Raw genomic sequence first — 16,971 nt, forward strand, 5'->3', positions numbered from 1 at the left:
ATCCGGCTCCTTTCGTTTCGTACCGAAATGCACATGAGGTCAAGTGCCCTCAAGCATAAATATTTCCTCACTGCTGGGATCATGTCGGATCCTTGCGTTTAATGGTATTTTCTTTCAAAGCCCTTCGTTGTGCACGAAGATCGCTTTGCATTGGGTGCTTTTGATTGACGGCACCCACCCCGACCCCAGTTCTTGGTTCTGGAGGCCGCTCTCTCTAGGTGTTTGGTCACCTGACCTCACCATCTGCCTCCAGCCCACGTCTGTCTAGAACAATCCCGACTTTAGCAAGGGGCGGTTTACGTTTCAGATCAGTGCCCTGAATCCAGTGCTCATGGCCAGTGACTGGGCCCTTGCTTTATGCTGGACTTATCCCGTCTCATCATAAATCTCCTGGTGGTGCGTTCTTTCAGGTTTAGGTCATTGCCTGGACCACCCCAGATGCTAAGGTCCGGCCTGGATGTGCAGGCAGGTGTCTGGCTGGCCGGTGGACCCCTGTCCAACCATCAGCTGCTGCCAGTTCCATCCCTGCTCACTACCCACCTGCCAGAACTAACGTTTACTGTTTCTTCTTTGTTTCAGTCACGTACTATTTCACTGGGTTACAATGAGTTGTTTATCTTCCCTACTCTCTTTCTTACCATAGTTTCTATTTATGATACAATTGGTAACATTTGTAGAGGTTAGAGGAAGCTTAGGCAATAGTAAGATCTGTAAAAGTTTTGTAACCCTCATCACGTCACTTTTACTTTAACAGATGGCTTCTCATTAGACACAAGCTGAAGCTTTGTTCTTTTAAAGAATGACATTGTCGTTCTTGGAACCTAGAAACTTTTCAAACGTCGTTCTCAGCAAGACTCTAAGGTTCTAGAATGATGTTCAATAGGAAACACCATATTCTAATGCTCGGGACTTAAAATGTGTTCCAGGTTGTATGCTGACAGGTAAATCCGTTCTGTCTGCAGCTCCCAGTTGTTGCTGTGAGCGTGAGGGAGAGGTGACCGGCTGTGTGTCGGGAAGATGCCAGGGAGCTCAGGGACAAGTCTTACCGTCCTGCCAGTCAAGGACACTCCTGCTGCTCAGAGCAGCACCAGTGCGGCTGAACCCCAGTGAGCAAAGGGGGGCGATGGAGATGGCGGGAGCCGTCTGGTGGTCCAGGAACCTTATGAAATCTCACGCAAAATGTGCGTATGCATTTTGTATCCTATCATGGCAAGAGTGTCCACCATTCTTTAACTGATTCTGAAGCATTCATAGAGAGGGTCACCCACATAATAGACAAAGAAGATTTATACCAAGCTGTTCATCATCTAAAATAGGACATACCTATCTTAAAATTTCTATGGAATATTCTGAATATTCCACACACAGAGGCTACTTTCTCTGATTAGAATATCTCAAACAATACCTTCTAATAATGTAAGCTAAACAAAAGCCTCATCGAAATATAATACGTATCATATGCTGTACCTCGAAAAGCAATCTCCTTCCTTCTCCACTTCTCGGCCTGCTTTATTTTCCCTCCTAGCATACTAAACTAATATTTCTGAATCAATGAATGTGCCTCAGTGTTTGCTGAAAGGCACAGAAACTCATGCGACAAAATATTGATGACGATTGTCTCCGTGTGATGGCATTTTGTGGGGTTTCTTCTTTATGCCTCTCATGGTTTTTGGACTTTATTTTTACAATGAACATGCAACGAAAAATTATTCTAAATTATTACTAGGTGAGTTAGAAAACAGCAAGCAACGGAATTAATACATGTAAGCGATTTAGGCAGCTTGAGAGATTTTGTCGTCAAGGACACGAACTTTTCACGGCAGAAGCTGTGGAGTGAGCTCCAGCGTCGACGGCTTCTGTCGGCCTGGTTTGCGTTCGGGATGAGTCAGGGGAACCTGCTCCCTGGGGAGCCACTGCTTCTGCTCTCCCAGCCAGTTCTCTGAAAAAGCCTCCGTGTCCCTGTATTTGTCAATGTGTGAGGAGTTTCCCCAATCTTTGACATGTTACTTACACTCTTTGCCTCAGTTTCTTTACCTTCAAGAACTGTGATAAGACTATCTTATCTCAAAGTAGTTTTTTTTTTGAAGATTTTATTTAGATATTATTTGTGTAAAAATTTGGTGCAGCGCCTGCGCAAAGGAAACAAGTGATAACTGTCAGCTGTTAATCTTACTGATATTGTCATCCCCATTTTACAGATAAGCGGCCCGGGGCACAGAAAAGGTACATAATTTACCCAGGATTGAAGGGGAACTGAAGATAGGCACTTTGTGGTATCATAACGCCACAGGTGAGGAGTGCCACTAAACTCACACCAAATAAACCCGTGACAGCACAGAGCCGTTACGTCTGGACACTATCGATATGCTGTAATAAGGACGTAATGAGGTTCATTTCTAAAGAACAAGTAGGAATCTTTCTGGCAGTTAATGGAAAAGTCAGGTTGGGCTCTAGTGTTTGATTCTGCTCACTTTCGGTGCGCTGCAGCATGTCAGGATGAAGTACTCATTTTCGTTTCAAGAGCTCAAGAAAAACCCACGAGAGCCTTGCCACCCCCTGGCTTTCCCATGGCAGTCCTCGACTGCACCTTTCCACCTGGCCACCACCTGGTCCTGGCGAGTTCAGAGCTGCCCTGCTTCTCCCCCGTGGTGTGTTCCGAGCTCTACCCCAGACCCGGGGGTCTGCCGCTCTAACTGCGCCGTTCCTCGCGTGCCTTAACGAGCACGGATTCCACGGCTCGTGGAAATGCTGCTGCTCCTTGTCCCTCTGTATTATTCTAAACAAAGGGAACCCGAAGGTGGCGGCGATGGTTTTATGCAGTTGGGGTCGTTCTGAGTGCGTGCGAGCGAGGACGGTCTCACATCGGGAGGGAAGTCAGCCTTTGAATGGAGCCAGTTATGCAGCGCGGTTTCTAAAAATCAGTTTGGGACGAGTGCTGCTCCACCTGAGCTTCCGCGGGCAGCCGCACCTGTCCAGTTCCTTAGGGTGTTTCCGAGGACCTGCCGGCCGCCGAGCCCGTGCACATGAGCTAATGCTGGAGCGCTGTATTCTACCTACTTCAAAAAAATGCCTTGTTTCCTAATTCTGCCCATTTTTGAGAGTCTGCGCTTTCTCCCTTTGAAGTTCTCCCAGCACACTCAAATCTAAACGTTCTTTTTTTTTTTTTTTTTTAAAAAAACTTTCCCAACCTCACTATCCTTCCGAGTGCTTTTTCTCGTTATTTCATATCAATCTGTGCCTACCTCTGCTGTGACACTCACCGTATAGTATGGCCTTGAGTCGTTTTCAGATGAGGGGTGACTAGCAGTTAAATATATACCGGGAACAACTCAAGGCCCAGAACCATGTCTAATTCTCAGAGCCCTGCAGTTTGCTTCTGCCATCTGCTAGAAGCACAATAAACGTTTATTGAACTAAAACTTAGTAACTGCTCACTTGGCAATCAGTCCTGCAATTTTTTTTTTTTTTTTGATAACACTTCTCCTTTCTTGAACGGTTATGTAAATTCGCTCGAAAACATTCATTTAACAATGAACGAAACTCGACTGTGAATCAGGCATTCTGCTGACGCTAAACGAAACAGGAAGAAGTGTTAGACAGCTCTTCCCAGCGAGGGGCTCGGAGACTAAGGCAGGAGACTCACACGGATTAGAAATCACTATACGATTTAATAAATCCACGGGGCTGTCGTAGCAGACCACCTTTTCGGGGGAAAGTGAGGAAAATTCATTTCTCCTGAGTTCAAATTTGCATATTGTCTCTCCAAGCGGAATCTAAGATATTTGAGGCATCTTGGAGGATTCTTTTATTCTTCACACCATAGAACCTAGGAGACAGTAGGCACTTAGTAAAGTGAAATCGATTTCATATACTTGATTTCTAGATATAACTATACATTTTTGGAATCTGCATATCATTGATTTGCTTAATAATAATACTTACTCTAATTTGCTTAATAATAATAAAATAAAGATACTGTTTACTCCTAAGAGAGAGAAAAAACTTACTCAAAATAAACATGGTTCTTTTAGAATGCTTCATTTAATGCAAGATTTGCGTCTACATTTAAGGAAATTGGAATGTGGGTCTTATAACATCTTGTACCTCACATAAAAGAACCCTCAAATCAAACTGCAGATTCAGACAGAATTCCACATTTCCTCTCCGATACTAGCAGTATGGAGTTGCCTAGGACGGTATGGTTGCCATTTATAATGTCTGCTCATAAATGAGGTATTCCTAACATTCTTAACTCTTCTGGGCGAAGTCAACACGTTACTGACTTTCATATCCACTTCATCCAGTGCAGTGTATAATATCTGTTGAACTGACTTCTTTCTAAAATCTCCCATTTGATATTTCTGACTCTAAGGCAAGCTTTCAGTTCAGCTCTGGGGCAGCATTTTGGAATAAGCGCGGTGAGCTTCTTTCTGTCACTAGCTTCAGGGAATGATGGAGTTGGAAGTGCAGGGCAGAGAGCATATTTTTATTTTATTTTACTTTTTAATTATTTTGAATGCATGTTGGTTTCTTAAGTCTTAGAATTTATCATCTGAATTACCGGGAAGAGACAAGCTTATTGAGTGCCAATTATACGTGAGGTATCAGGCCAAACATTTTCACATACTTTATCTTGTTTAATCCTCAGAATCACCCCTCAGAGGCCTGAGTAACCCAAGGTCCAGAGAAACTTACCTGACAACAATCACCTGAACAGAAAGCAAAGTAAATGTAGTTGAACTGAGCAATGCTTGCCTCAAAAAACGACTTTTCCCCTTATTCCATACCACACTATTCAACTTAGTTTATCATACTCCATTTAATAAATATCTCCTGAAAACGTAATACATGCCCTACCCTATGCCATCGGACAGGACCGAGGAATAAAAAAGAGACAGTCTTCACTTCCTAGGAGCTAAAGGCTACTGGTCATGCCGGGAAATGACTCAGCTCGACGCGCAGAGAAAATCCCAGGCCGACGTGCACGTCCTTGAGGACTGTGGGGCCTGCATCTTATTAATTCTTTAGTAAATTTTCCTTAGTGTTTACAAACCTTGCCAATCTCAGGCACTTATTAAATAGTTATTAAACGAAATTTAATAGGACATGCCAGAGCCTTTATAGTAACTTGTTTTTATGATAATTGATATTTTTATTGAGGTTCCAATTTCTATAATAAATGATTATTTACGAAAATAGAAAACCAGAAAACTTGTTCAGGCCATACTTTGGGCTTCGGGTTACAAAGTATCTGTAAAATCAAGCTTGTACATGCAAACCAGCTTTTAAAGTCTATGCAGGCACCTTAGGTCTCTTTCCATGTAATTTTGGATTTTACTAGATGAAACTATGCTTTTAGTTTCTCCTTTTCCATGATGTCTGCCAGATGAATGAACATTGTGTCTGTAAAACTTTTATAGACTTGTTAGCCAACATTGACTAGACTGTGAAATACACTGGCATGGCAAGGAAGGACATCAGGAGGGTTGTGAAGATCTCGTGAACACTGACGTTCCATAATCCGGAGGAGAGCCCTTCCGGATGCTCCGAATCCAATTCAGTCGGAAATGCATTAGCTTATACTCAGGATCGGTTTGCCATCGAGATCTCTGAACCAAACATCCTCCATAATTTTGTTAACTCAGGTCTATCACTTGGAAAGCCTATCGCCTGTAGAGCTCCGTGGAGAAATACCCTACAAAGATTAACTCCGAAAATAAACTAAGTCTTTTTTCCTTCTCATTTGTGTCATGCTCTTCCTTAGAAAAACATGCAAGTCCCTATATTTTTTAAATTTCAGAAACAAAATGCCTAATTGTCAAACAGCAATCCCGCGGTCATTACAGCCAACAGATCATAAAAAGACATGGACGTGAGAGAAGTATACAACACCGCCTCCGAAAGGGTCTTAAAAGAACAAAACAAAAACGAAAAACTGAACCAGGATCTAATCAATTCTCCAGCTCTAAATACCAATTGCAGAAACCACGAGATACAGAGGACCGTGTGAAATGACAGCAAGTAGATAAAATAAATCAGCAACATTCCTCGGACGCGGGAAACTGTACAGGACAAACAAGCTGACTTCTTCAACCCAAAACTTTAAAGCAAAGAAAGTGGGGTCAGGGGCGTGGACCGGAGAATTCATAAACCAAAGGGCACCTAAGATGCAGACCCCCATCAATCATAACAGGCAGTAGATCTCATTTGAATCCAATTCAAACAATGTATTTTCCATAATAAAATATCGTTGAAAACAGCTTTTACCATCCTGACAGAGAAAGAGAAACGACATCCTTTCACCTCGTAAGACTGCTGATATAAAGTTATTATAGGTTTTTCAAACCTTAGTGAGACTCTCCATAATTTTTAAATGATTAAAATGGAAATTAAATTAAGTTGTCATGAAGCCTATGTCATCTAATCCGGATATACCCCTGGACTATAACTTGATGTAAAAAGATTACAGAAATCCCTATCTGAGGTTTATTGTCCTTAGAAAGGATAATGCACAGTTTTTATTCCATCTTTCTAATTAGTAATTTAAGCATATGTTCAGCATTTAACTCTAAATGTTTGCCTTTTCCCCAAGCTCGAAGACAGCTGTCCAAGATTTGAATGCCAGAAAACATTTAAATATCAACATCTGTTGAATTATGTTAATTTAGTATAATATAATTGGGCATGAGTTGGAATTGATCAGACATATATGAAATAAACAAAGGTAAATTCCCAACAATATCTTGGTAGACAAACAAATCACTACGGAGCGGTGAAAAAATAGTCTTAAGAAGAAAGAGCAAGGAAAAATACTGCTCATAAAGAAATTGATTCCTTTAAAAACATAGCTCTAACTCTATGGGACATTATTTTGTGATTTTTAAGTTCATTTTTAATTGTCTCATAATTGAAAAGTAATGACAATTAGCTAACACAAGCGATAGTTAAATGTTTCATATTTGAATATTTTTATAAATTATTTGATAAAACATTAAAGCATTCTAATTACATTTACATACGCATTAAACTTTTTAGATCACAAGATGATTCCTGTTACGAGTGGTTACATACCTCAAAATTCAAGAGTTGACGTGATCTGTTGTTCCATAGACACAAAACAGCATTTTTAAATTGAAGGCGTTTTCGATGAATTTATTAGTAAGTTTGTTCTGGGGGCGGGGGGGGGGGTGGGGAACCATACGGTACAAATTATCAAGCAGCATCTGTTGTTTAGTGTGTTGCTGACTTAAAGTGTTCATTTTTTACAGTGCTGCTTTTACTAATAAGGTAGGAACCCTCGTTGCTTTGGGAGGCATCCTGGTGCACACGCACACACTGGACGGACAGGTCCCCAAACACGCCCGGGATGAAGTCGCAACCCGGGCGGCACCGGCCACACAGGCTGCTGCGAGATGGCCCGCCAGGTGTCCCCTCATTGCTTCCTGGGGGAACCGCCTCTGGGAGTTAAAGGTCACGTCTGTGTCCATGCCCATTTAATCACAGGGCCAATTTGGAGAGTGCCAACTGTGAAACAGACATCCGTCCTCGAGGACATGGGCTTCCCACGACAAATGTATTTCGGCCACAGGTCACTGGACCAGCTTTCGTGTGATAACTATTTTCCATTATTAGTGACCACGGCCAAACCCGACTGCTGTTCTGGAGGTGACAGGCTGTGCATACTTTTAGTCGTTGGAAAATACCTAGCTCAGCCGCCAGATCTCAGGGCAGAGGGGGCCACCACGACGGGCATTTACCCAGGGAGCCCACGACTGCTTTTTCACTCGCTGCACATCAGACACACATTTCCAAATGGAAAACCCCTTTTTGCCGGTATGGTTTATTCATCTCAAACTGAAAACCACCTTACGAAATCCTAATAGGCTAATATCTCATTTTATTTAGTAGAATCACAATTTAAAATAACTCTCTATCATCACCGTTTAAAATTTTGGCGAGGAAGGTTAGAATTTCAGGATGCCGGAAGGACAGGAGGGATGAGAACTGGCAATGTGAGAATAAGGCCTTTGTTAATACGGCACCTCGGTCGCAGAGTGAAACAGATGAATTAAATCTCTTAAAACTGTTTTATGTTATATACGTGGTATGTTTCCAATTATTCTAGTCTAAGTACCTCCATACCTAGAAGCTATTCAATTAAAAAAAAAAAAAAAGAACACATATGCAATTAAATGTGTTCAAATGAAACAAATATGAAATGTATACATTCTAATTAAAGCGACTATGTAAATACTTTTGTTTATTCATTCATGCATACTTATAAATGAATTAAAATAATCTAAAAGACCTTTTTCCATATGGAGGATTGGGTACATTTTTTTAGAACAATAAAATTTAACGCTAATTTTAGGTTTAGAAAGAAAAATGATAAAGTACTAGAAATTTTATTTTTAAAATTAGTATTTAAAAGCAGTTTCAAGCAATTCTTTTAGATATATAAATATAAAATACATGAAATATAAAATGTTGAGTAATGTAACTTGCTTTTAAATACAGTGTTGAATCGCTACTTTTAACATGACAAAGGAGGATTTGTTCTAAAAATTCTAAATTTAGTAACATAGGATAGGTAACTTCTTATCTTAAATAATTAATGCATCAATTACCTTTATTGATACATTTAATTTTGTTGATACATTTCTGTGAAAAGCAATGCTAAACAAATTTGTCCACGTCATTAACCCGTACTCTAGTGAACAGTCATTCCATCCCAATTCATTAACAGCTGCTCAAAAATGTAGTAATTAATAGTTTCATTTATTTTTGGCAAACCTGCAAAATGACAAATAGTTTTGTATCTGTTGCAAATTAGATCTCCTTCCCAAATAACAGAGGACACTATGGGGAAAACTGAGCAAACTGAATCCTTCCACATCTTTGAGTCTTTAGACGATCAAATAAAGAACAGCTGTAATTCTATTTGTTTCATCCGCAGCAAGATATAGTGATGTGGATCGTCATGTGAAAACAAATGTGCTCTGTGTTACCGTAAACAGGATCGTCCCAACCTGATGGGAGAAGGTTGACATGAACGTTTGTGTGTGTGTGTGCATGAGAGAGAAGGAGAGAGAGAGAATGAGAATGTGATGGGATCTATTCTGATCCATGAGTAAATCCATTGTCATTCTTTAATTTCGGAAGACTTTTTTTTCTTTTACTACTAATCAGACAAGATGACAGCAAAAAAAAAAAAAAGTTATTTCTTGCTTCTATTAATTGTCTGTCCTATAATTTCTTGATAACACAAGAAATTATAGGACACACAAATCCAGGCATTATCTTTTGAAACTAAGTAGATGCAAAATAAAATGCTTCTAAGAGCTGAGTAAAATGTGCGAACAAACACGTGTTTCTAAAAGACATTTAAAAATATTAAATAGAATTTAATAATAGTGGAAATAAAAAATGGTTTTACTTGATTTCGAATTATGTATCAAGGCTGCTAGAGGATTTAGCCTTTGCGCTTCACAAGAGTAAATGACAAGAATCACGTAACGAAGGAAATAGGGCAAATTCCCCCCCCTCCCAAAATAAAAAGATACCAGATATAAAAGGCCCTGACGTTATTTAAATAATTCCATAAAGTTGCTATTCACTATCAGTCTTTTTGTATGAATACTTAGAACAAGAAAGACCAATCAGAAACATAAAAAGTGTGTTAAGAAACGTCTACAGGAGTGGAAAGTGGTTTCCTCGGAGGGCGAGACTGGGGACTAGGGAAGCTCAGGGCCCGGCCTGCTGCACTTCGTCAGAAGTCATACGGAAGGCTGGACATTCTAAACGACGTACGGAAGAGTGTGATGAAACATGTGACCTTAACGAGCGCTCAGGAAACACAGAAAAGGAAATAACGACATCACACTCTCAATACTGCAGCTGGCATTTCAGACGCTGCGCAGGCATCGGCTCCTCTGCTCCTGACGACAACGTTATACAATAGGCGCCACTATTTTCTCGATCTGACAGGTGAGTAAACGGGAGAACAGAGAAGTATTTTGCTCAGGAAACGGTTGAACCAGGAAGAGAAGCCAGGCACTCCAACTGCGGAGGCTGCACACAGAGGCCAAGACGAGGACTCAGTCAGCACAGCGTGCCGCTGGAGGACTGTTTAAAGCTCGTCCTATGAACACTTTATGCCCACGTGTTGGGTGCTGTTTTTGGTACTGGGGACATACCAGCGAGTAAAGCAAAGACTCTGCCCTCATGAAGCTCAAAGAGGGGGTCGACAGGAGCAATAAGGAAGACACTTACGTAGCCGCGTGTGATGGCCCTGGTGGGGGCCGGGCCCTCCTCACGCTGAGCGGACTCGAAGGAAACGGGGAGCAGGCCTAACAGACAGTTGCAGGGAGGCTGTTCTCAGCAGAGGACACAGTGCAAAGGCCCTGAGACGGGCGTGGGCTTGGCGAGTGGGTGTCGGGGGCAGGACAGAGGCCGCTGTGCCTGGAGCAGGTGAGTAAGTTAAGCTGGGAGGAGCCGGGTCAGGGCGGAAGCCGAGGAGGGCACGGCCAGGTCGCAGATGGCCTTGTCAGCCAAGATAAGGACTTCGGCTTTTACTTGGCATAAAATAGAAAGCTATTCAGGATTTTATGGGAAAAAAAAATAAGATCTTTGTTACAGATCTTAATAAAGATCTTTATCTCTATTAAGATAAACTCACACACACAGCTCCCCGAGTCGGGCTAACCCCCTCTCCCTCTCTTCACTCCAGAGAGGGCGAGAGAGAGCTGTGCTTCTCAGCCCGGGGGTCGGCGGGCTCTGTGGCTGAGTCCCGTCCCCGCCTGCTCCTCACAAAGGCAGCCGCGCCGTGGGCTGCTTCGTGGGTGCTCGGCCTTTCTCTCTGGACCCTTTTAAGATCTTCTCCTTGGTTTCGGTGTGCTACTGCATGCGACTAGGCGCGGGTTTCTGGTCAGTTATTCACTTGGTGTTCACTGTGCTTTCTGCATGTGTGTCTAGGGGTTTGTAACTTTCACCAGTTTGGGGAATTCTGAGCCAACTCCTTTTCGAGCACATTTTTTTCCCAGCCTTTCTGTAGTCTCCACCGAGGACTCTGATTAACTATATCTCAGACCTTTTCTGTATTTCTTAACAGCTCTTTCATTTTTCCAACTCTTCGTGTTTTTATGCTATATTATGGCCTGTTTCTTCAGATGTAATTCCGCTGGACTAATTATCTCATTAAAAATCATATTTCTCATTTCTAATAATTATATATTTTTAATTCACTTTTACCTGGTTAATTCTAATAGGGATCCGTTGCCTCTATAAACATGTCATCCATAGTTTTTATAACCTTTATAAGTTTTATACAGATTATAATTTTAATTCATATTTTATAATTTTAGGCTCTGACATTCTTAGGGGTAAACCCATTGATTTTATGTTGGCTGACTGTCATTGGTGGTCAACTTCTTATGTGTTTGGTAATTTTTGGTTGTCTAAATCAGGTAGGCAAGATAGGATTTACATGTGCTTCTGCGGGTTGTCTAGTGGGTTCTCGGTTGGGGGTTAGTACTTCAAAGCTAAGTTGCCGGCTTGGGAATGTTAAATGCAGTGGCTAGCAGACTAGCAATGGGAAGCCATGGGACACAGTGATGGCTGAGAGGTCAGTTATCTTGTTTAAGACTGAATAAGTATAAATCTCAGCGTAGCAGTTCTGATCGACATTCTGAAAGCCACGTTCATTGGAACAAAAATTAAGTTTTCAGAGATACCACATGTGAACTTTGATAATGTATCATCTAACAATAAACTGGCACAATCTTTGTATTAAAAAAAAAAAAGAACATCGACTCGGCAACATAACATGAGCAGGAACCTGGAAGCACTTTTCTAAAATGACTTTTCTATGTATTCGTTTATATATTAGAAGAAGAAATACACATGGTGCTCTTTCATGAGGTCTCAGTACCACTCAAATTTGGGGAAAAAGATTAATTCTATTTTTTTTAAATAAAAAAATAACATAATTAGTCTAAATCCTGACCTATAATTCATTAGTTATGGGAGATATACATTTTTCCCTTTAAAAACTCATTCTTTATGTTTCACCAGCTTTCAAAAATACACTTAAAATGGCATCATTTACTCATCACTCGTAATCTGAAAATGTATTCTTATGAGTAAGACACAAAATATTTTAAGTTGGCTCTTCAGAACCAAAGACGACCCAACCACAACTCACCGCGTTCACACTGGTATGAGAGAAAACACAGCGGCGCGTGATTAGGAGGATGGAGCAGACGCGAACCTGGGCCGCTTACCTGCTGGCCGTCTTCACGGAGCAGTTCTTCTTGTGCCCTCTCTCCGGTCGGTTGTCTCGCAGAAGCTGGCGCCAGCCAAAGTGTTCAGACCCGGTTGGGGAAACAAAAATATCCTCATTACATCCCTTCGCAAGGAGAAGAGGGTGCCTCGCATTTGAAGGGACGCCGTTCCTTCACCTTGCGTTACTTGCTTCCCCCCTGCTCTCGCCAGGGAGGCTGCTCGCTTTTCCGAGAGATGCCACTGGGCGTCCCGCGGGACGGGAGCAGGAGCGGGCAGCCCGGCGCTTCCCCGACGCCTGCCTGCTCTCGCGGTCGGCCAGGGCGCGGCCCACGGCTGGAGGTCGGGACCCCGCTTCCGGCCCCGGCGCCCCGGACTGACTGGTCCCGGTAAGAGCGCCCTAGCTTCTCTTACCAACGGCCTGTTCCGCTGCGTTTGGCTGCGAAGTGTTGGGGCCTTTTCACCTATGCCAACTGAAAGATCTAACATGCTTTTCTCTGGTTTTACTGGCCTAACATGGCAAAGAAACACACTGAAAACATATGTTTTTGAAAAAAATTGTTAGTTTTGAAATAGGTAATTAGAAAATATATATATATATATATATATATGGATTCCTTCTCAAAGTGCCTCACCATCTACTTTCCTTCACACTTACTTTTTCTCTATTTGAAAAGATAAAAAAAAAGAAGAAGAAAAAAAAAAGGTCAACATTGTTTACTGCGCGGTCACTAAAACTATAGCTTACTTATACAGCAAGTGATTGTACACTAGACTAGGCTAAAAAGGAGTTGCGCACCCTCTCAGAAATTAGTCCAAACAGAAACTAAAGCCTTAGAACTGATACTGCAGGACAGATCTGGGTTCCAATCCCTGCTGGGCCCACAGTTAACGAGTCATGTGATTTCAGTAACGGATCTACCATTTACCACTGTGCAACCCTAGGCACAGCACTTAAGCTCGGTACATCCCAATCCTCATCTGTAGAATGGGGATAATACTATCTACCTGTAAGGTCGCTCTGTCAAACAAGACAAACCACATCGGATGCTCAGCGCTCTGACCAGAACGTTAAGAAGTGCTGGGAAAAGGTTCCAGTGCTACAACTGTGACTATAATTAATGAGCCTGGCTGTCGGTGAGGAGTGTCTGACCAGTATCAATGACTCTTAATGAAATGAGTGCTTTGAACTATTGAATGACATCGTCTAGAATCAATTATTAGCAACACTGGGCCATCTTTGAGAAGGAACAGACCTTAATTAGATCAGCAGGCATGTGGTGGGCTCACTCAGGTCTTTTAGGAATATCTTAACTAAATAAGTATATATTACATTTATCTTAAATACCTACTTCTGCCCATCCCCACTGCTGCCACTTAGTCCAGAACATCACCTTCCCTCACCCGTAACGGCCTCCCAAAGGCCTCCCAGCCTCCAGCCTGGCTCCCAGCTAACTTGTTTTCCACATCGCAGCCAGTAATTCTATAGTTAGACCTGATTGCATTACTCCCTTCAGATAAACCCCACAATCTTGTGCAAAGTTTTTGTGGCCCTTCATAATTGGATTACATCTCTACACTTATAATCCGTTACGCTTCCTCCCATCCCCAACCCAACCTCCTTCTAAGTTACACATCCCAGCCATGCTAAACTTTTAAGTTTGGGGCGTGGATCACGCTCTCGTTCCCCTTTGGCCCTTAACTTCAGTTATTCAATCTGTCTGCATAGCCAAGGTCCAGCGCACTGTCTGGGATTTTTTTTTTTTTATTATTATTGCTCAATAAATATTTGTTGAATGAATGAATAAATGATATAAAAAACAGGAGTGAGATCTAGTGTCTGATGCGTGGCTGAAGACATATCTCATTATTACTACTTATAAAAACAGCAACGATGTATCTAAAGTCCATTAATCTGAAAGTGTTTCAACTCAGAAACACTTCGTACCATGAAGACTAAATTTTTTCTGAAAATAATTAATTACTTTGGCATTTATAAGTCTAGTGCCTTTTAAAAAAAAATACACGTACGAACCAACATTTGTGACACAGATAGCGGGAGGTGAAGTGATGAAATCTCTACCCCCACCGTAAGTTAATGGTACTAGCTAACGAACATTTTTAATTTTAAGATAAAGGACAGATATTTGAACACGATTTATTCCTGAGGTTTGTGTTAAAAACAGAGCGAAAAAACTCAATATCCCCAACGCAAGGTTCTGAAATAAAAGAATTCTATAGTTTTAAAAAAACGTAACTGTAATGACCAAAATAAATATAGTAGGTCGTGCCTACGGCATCTGGCTAGTTCTCGGAGAGGCCACCACCTGGATGAACTTAAATGTGACAGCGCCTTCTCCGAACAGCTCCTTCCATTAGATTTATACGGGGATTTCTTTTCTTCCTCAAACGTATAGCTTTGATGGGCTTTGTACATAAAAAGAGACAAATATTGGAATGAATTAATACGATCTACCTCTATTAAGAAACCATCACAAAACTATCGCACTTTATCAATAAAATTATCAATGTGGGTGTCACTTTGCAAATTTACCATCAAACTCAGGTTAAAAAAAAATACAGACCCAGATGTCTGGGTCATGAATTTAACAAGTTACTATGGGAACCTACATCTTTTAAGGGGCAGAGATGAAAAAGGTAATCCAGAGGGTTACTAAAATAGAAGACATATATTTGTATTTGAAAGATTCCCAACATGTTTCTGTTATGCCTCAAAGACCAAAAACGAAGAGGGAGATTGGGCATAAACTCACAGTGAAAAGAAACAAGAATCCTCAAGCTCGGCTCTAATCGGCAGGGGTATCTAGCTCGCTAGGTTTTGAGAAACTTTTCATTCTTAGGTACAGTTTTCCTGTTTCCTTGATCTCCTATCAGTGCCACAAGCGAGGTCATCACTTTTCAGGGCTCTGACTCAAGAATGGCGACTCTGATTAAGAACTTCTGGATATGGTGCGAAGTGCTTCTTACCTTCCCACTTTCAGATTTCTGGACTTAGGCCACACGGAGATACAAGTCCCTTATTAGTGACCTGCAGATGCACATTAGAAAATGACTCACGTAAGAATTACATTAACATTCATAAACAGAAGACCTAGTACAGTGCGAGGCTTACAGAGGGGACATGGTATTGCTGAATGGAGCCAGGGGGCGAAGTGCTCCGGGGGCCTGACGGTTCTCACTCTTATGGAGAGGGGGCTGTAGTGAGGCCGGAGTGGAACTAAGGGAATTTTGTCCCTCAGAATCTGAGCGGTCGTCTGTGTATGTGAACACACATATGTACAGTCGATCCTCATTATTCGTGGATTCCATTTTTTTGTGAACTCATCTACTTGCTAAAATGTATTTGTAATAATAATAAGAAATAATCACTACTACTGGCACTAGTGAATGCACAGGTGTGCAGAGTGGTAAAACCCAAGTCCCTTGCAGTGCCCGTTCCCAGGCGAAGTCGGACAAGGAGATGCTCTGTCTTCGCCTTTGAGCTCTCAGACTGGAAAGCAGAGTCTTTTCGCAGTCAACCTAGTGCTACGTTTTTTTTTTTTTTAATATCTTTGGACTCGTATGGGTGATTATGTCTCTTAAAATGGTCCCCATGCCTTGCGCTGAAGAGATTTCTAGCATTCCTCAGTGCAAGAGAGCTGTGATGGGCCTTCCGGAGAAAACACGCACATTCGATAAGCTCTCTTCAGGCAGGAGGTACCGTGCTGCAGGTCACGGGTGTTCAAAGTTAAGGTCTCCATGATATGGAATAAAAGAGGTGTCTCGAAACAGAAACGCACATCAAACAACGTCATGCGTTGATAGGTTAGCGACAAAGTTGTGACTGTAAGTTCTCAGGAAGCTGACTTTTCTGTATTTGCTATTTTAGTGTTTGTCTCAATTTTATAGAAAATGCCTACTGCAAATAACAAGAATCGACTGTATTTATTAATTAATAATGTGTGTAGTTGAGATAAAAATTTGACCTGGTATATCAAAGTTCAAGCAATAAGCTGATTCATAAATTGATAAAAAAGATTTTAAAAATTAAAAGAAAAGAGACTGGTTAACTTTCTTATCTATATGTTATTGGTTACTAGTTAATTTTTAACTGCAGAAATAAAGGCTGGCTGGAATCAATCAGTTACATTGTAATCTAAAACAGTACTTTATAACACCATTTTAGCATTTCTAGAATTTTAAAAGGTAGAAAATGAGCTTTAAAAAACAGTGTTTTGGGATAAAGTGTATCCTGATGCAGCTTACTTCTAGACACAGGATCTTACGTTGTCCATAGAGAGACCTGAACCGTTCGGGAAAGCAGAGTGTCTAATTTTTACATTCGGAATAATAAGATGAACACCTCATAGATGCAGCCTAGTTAATTCCCAGATCTTTAGAAATGGTGTTACATAGTCTATTATTATGGGAGAAATAGTTTTCAAAGGGAAAATCGCTCTCGTGGAAAAAGGCAAGTTTACCAAAAAAAATAAAATCATTAAAACTGAATTCCAAAGATATTTTTCTTCATTTAGGCTCATACGCATTAGGAAGCACAGGGTCTAGTTTGTAATGAAGTGCTTGGCACCTTGTATAAGTCCGAGGAACGACGGTGTGCGCGGCCCAGCTTAGAGACAAAGCACCCCAACGAGGCGACGCCTCCGATGACGGCCGCCACACCGATCCCCCCTT

At 41.4% G+C, this 16,971-nt stretch overlaps 1 protein-coding gene across 5 annotated transcripts in view; it reads right to left on the minus strand.

The window, feature by feature from the left end:
* The window catches only part of GPATCH2 (G-patch domain containing 2), a 121,849-nt gene that overhangs the window by 20,045 nt on the left and 84,833 nt on the right, over positions 1–16,971 (minus strand). For 3 of the 5 annotated variants that reach the window (XM_036235442.1, XM_036235440.1, XM_036235441.1), the window contains exon 8: positions 12,282–12,346. In XM_036235442.1, the coding sequence (XP_036091335.1) occupies positions 12,282–12,346 (65 nt within the window). Of the gene's footprint in view, positions 1–3,648; positions 3,827–8,482; positions 9,981–12,281; positions 12,347–16,971 lie in introns of those variants that run through there. The other 2 variants (XM_036235443.1, XM_036235444.1) reach the window with 2 other exon arrangements.

Source organism: Rousettus aegyptiacus, unplaced genomic scaffold (assembly GCF_014176215.1).
Source record: "Rousettus aegyptiacus isolate mRouAeg1 unplaced genomic scaffold, mRouAeg1.p scaffold_m13_p_18, whole genome shotgun sequence".
In the NCBI taxonomy this organism is placed as follows: domain Eukaryota; kingdom Metazoa; phylum Chordata; class Mammalia; order Chiroptera; family Pteropodidae; genus Rousettus; species Rousettus aegyptiacus.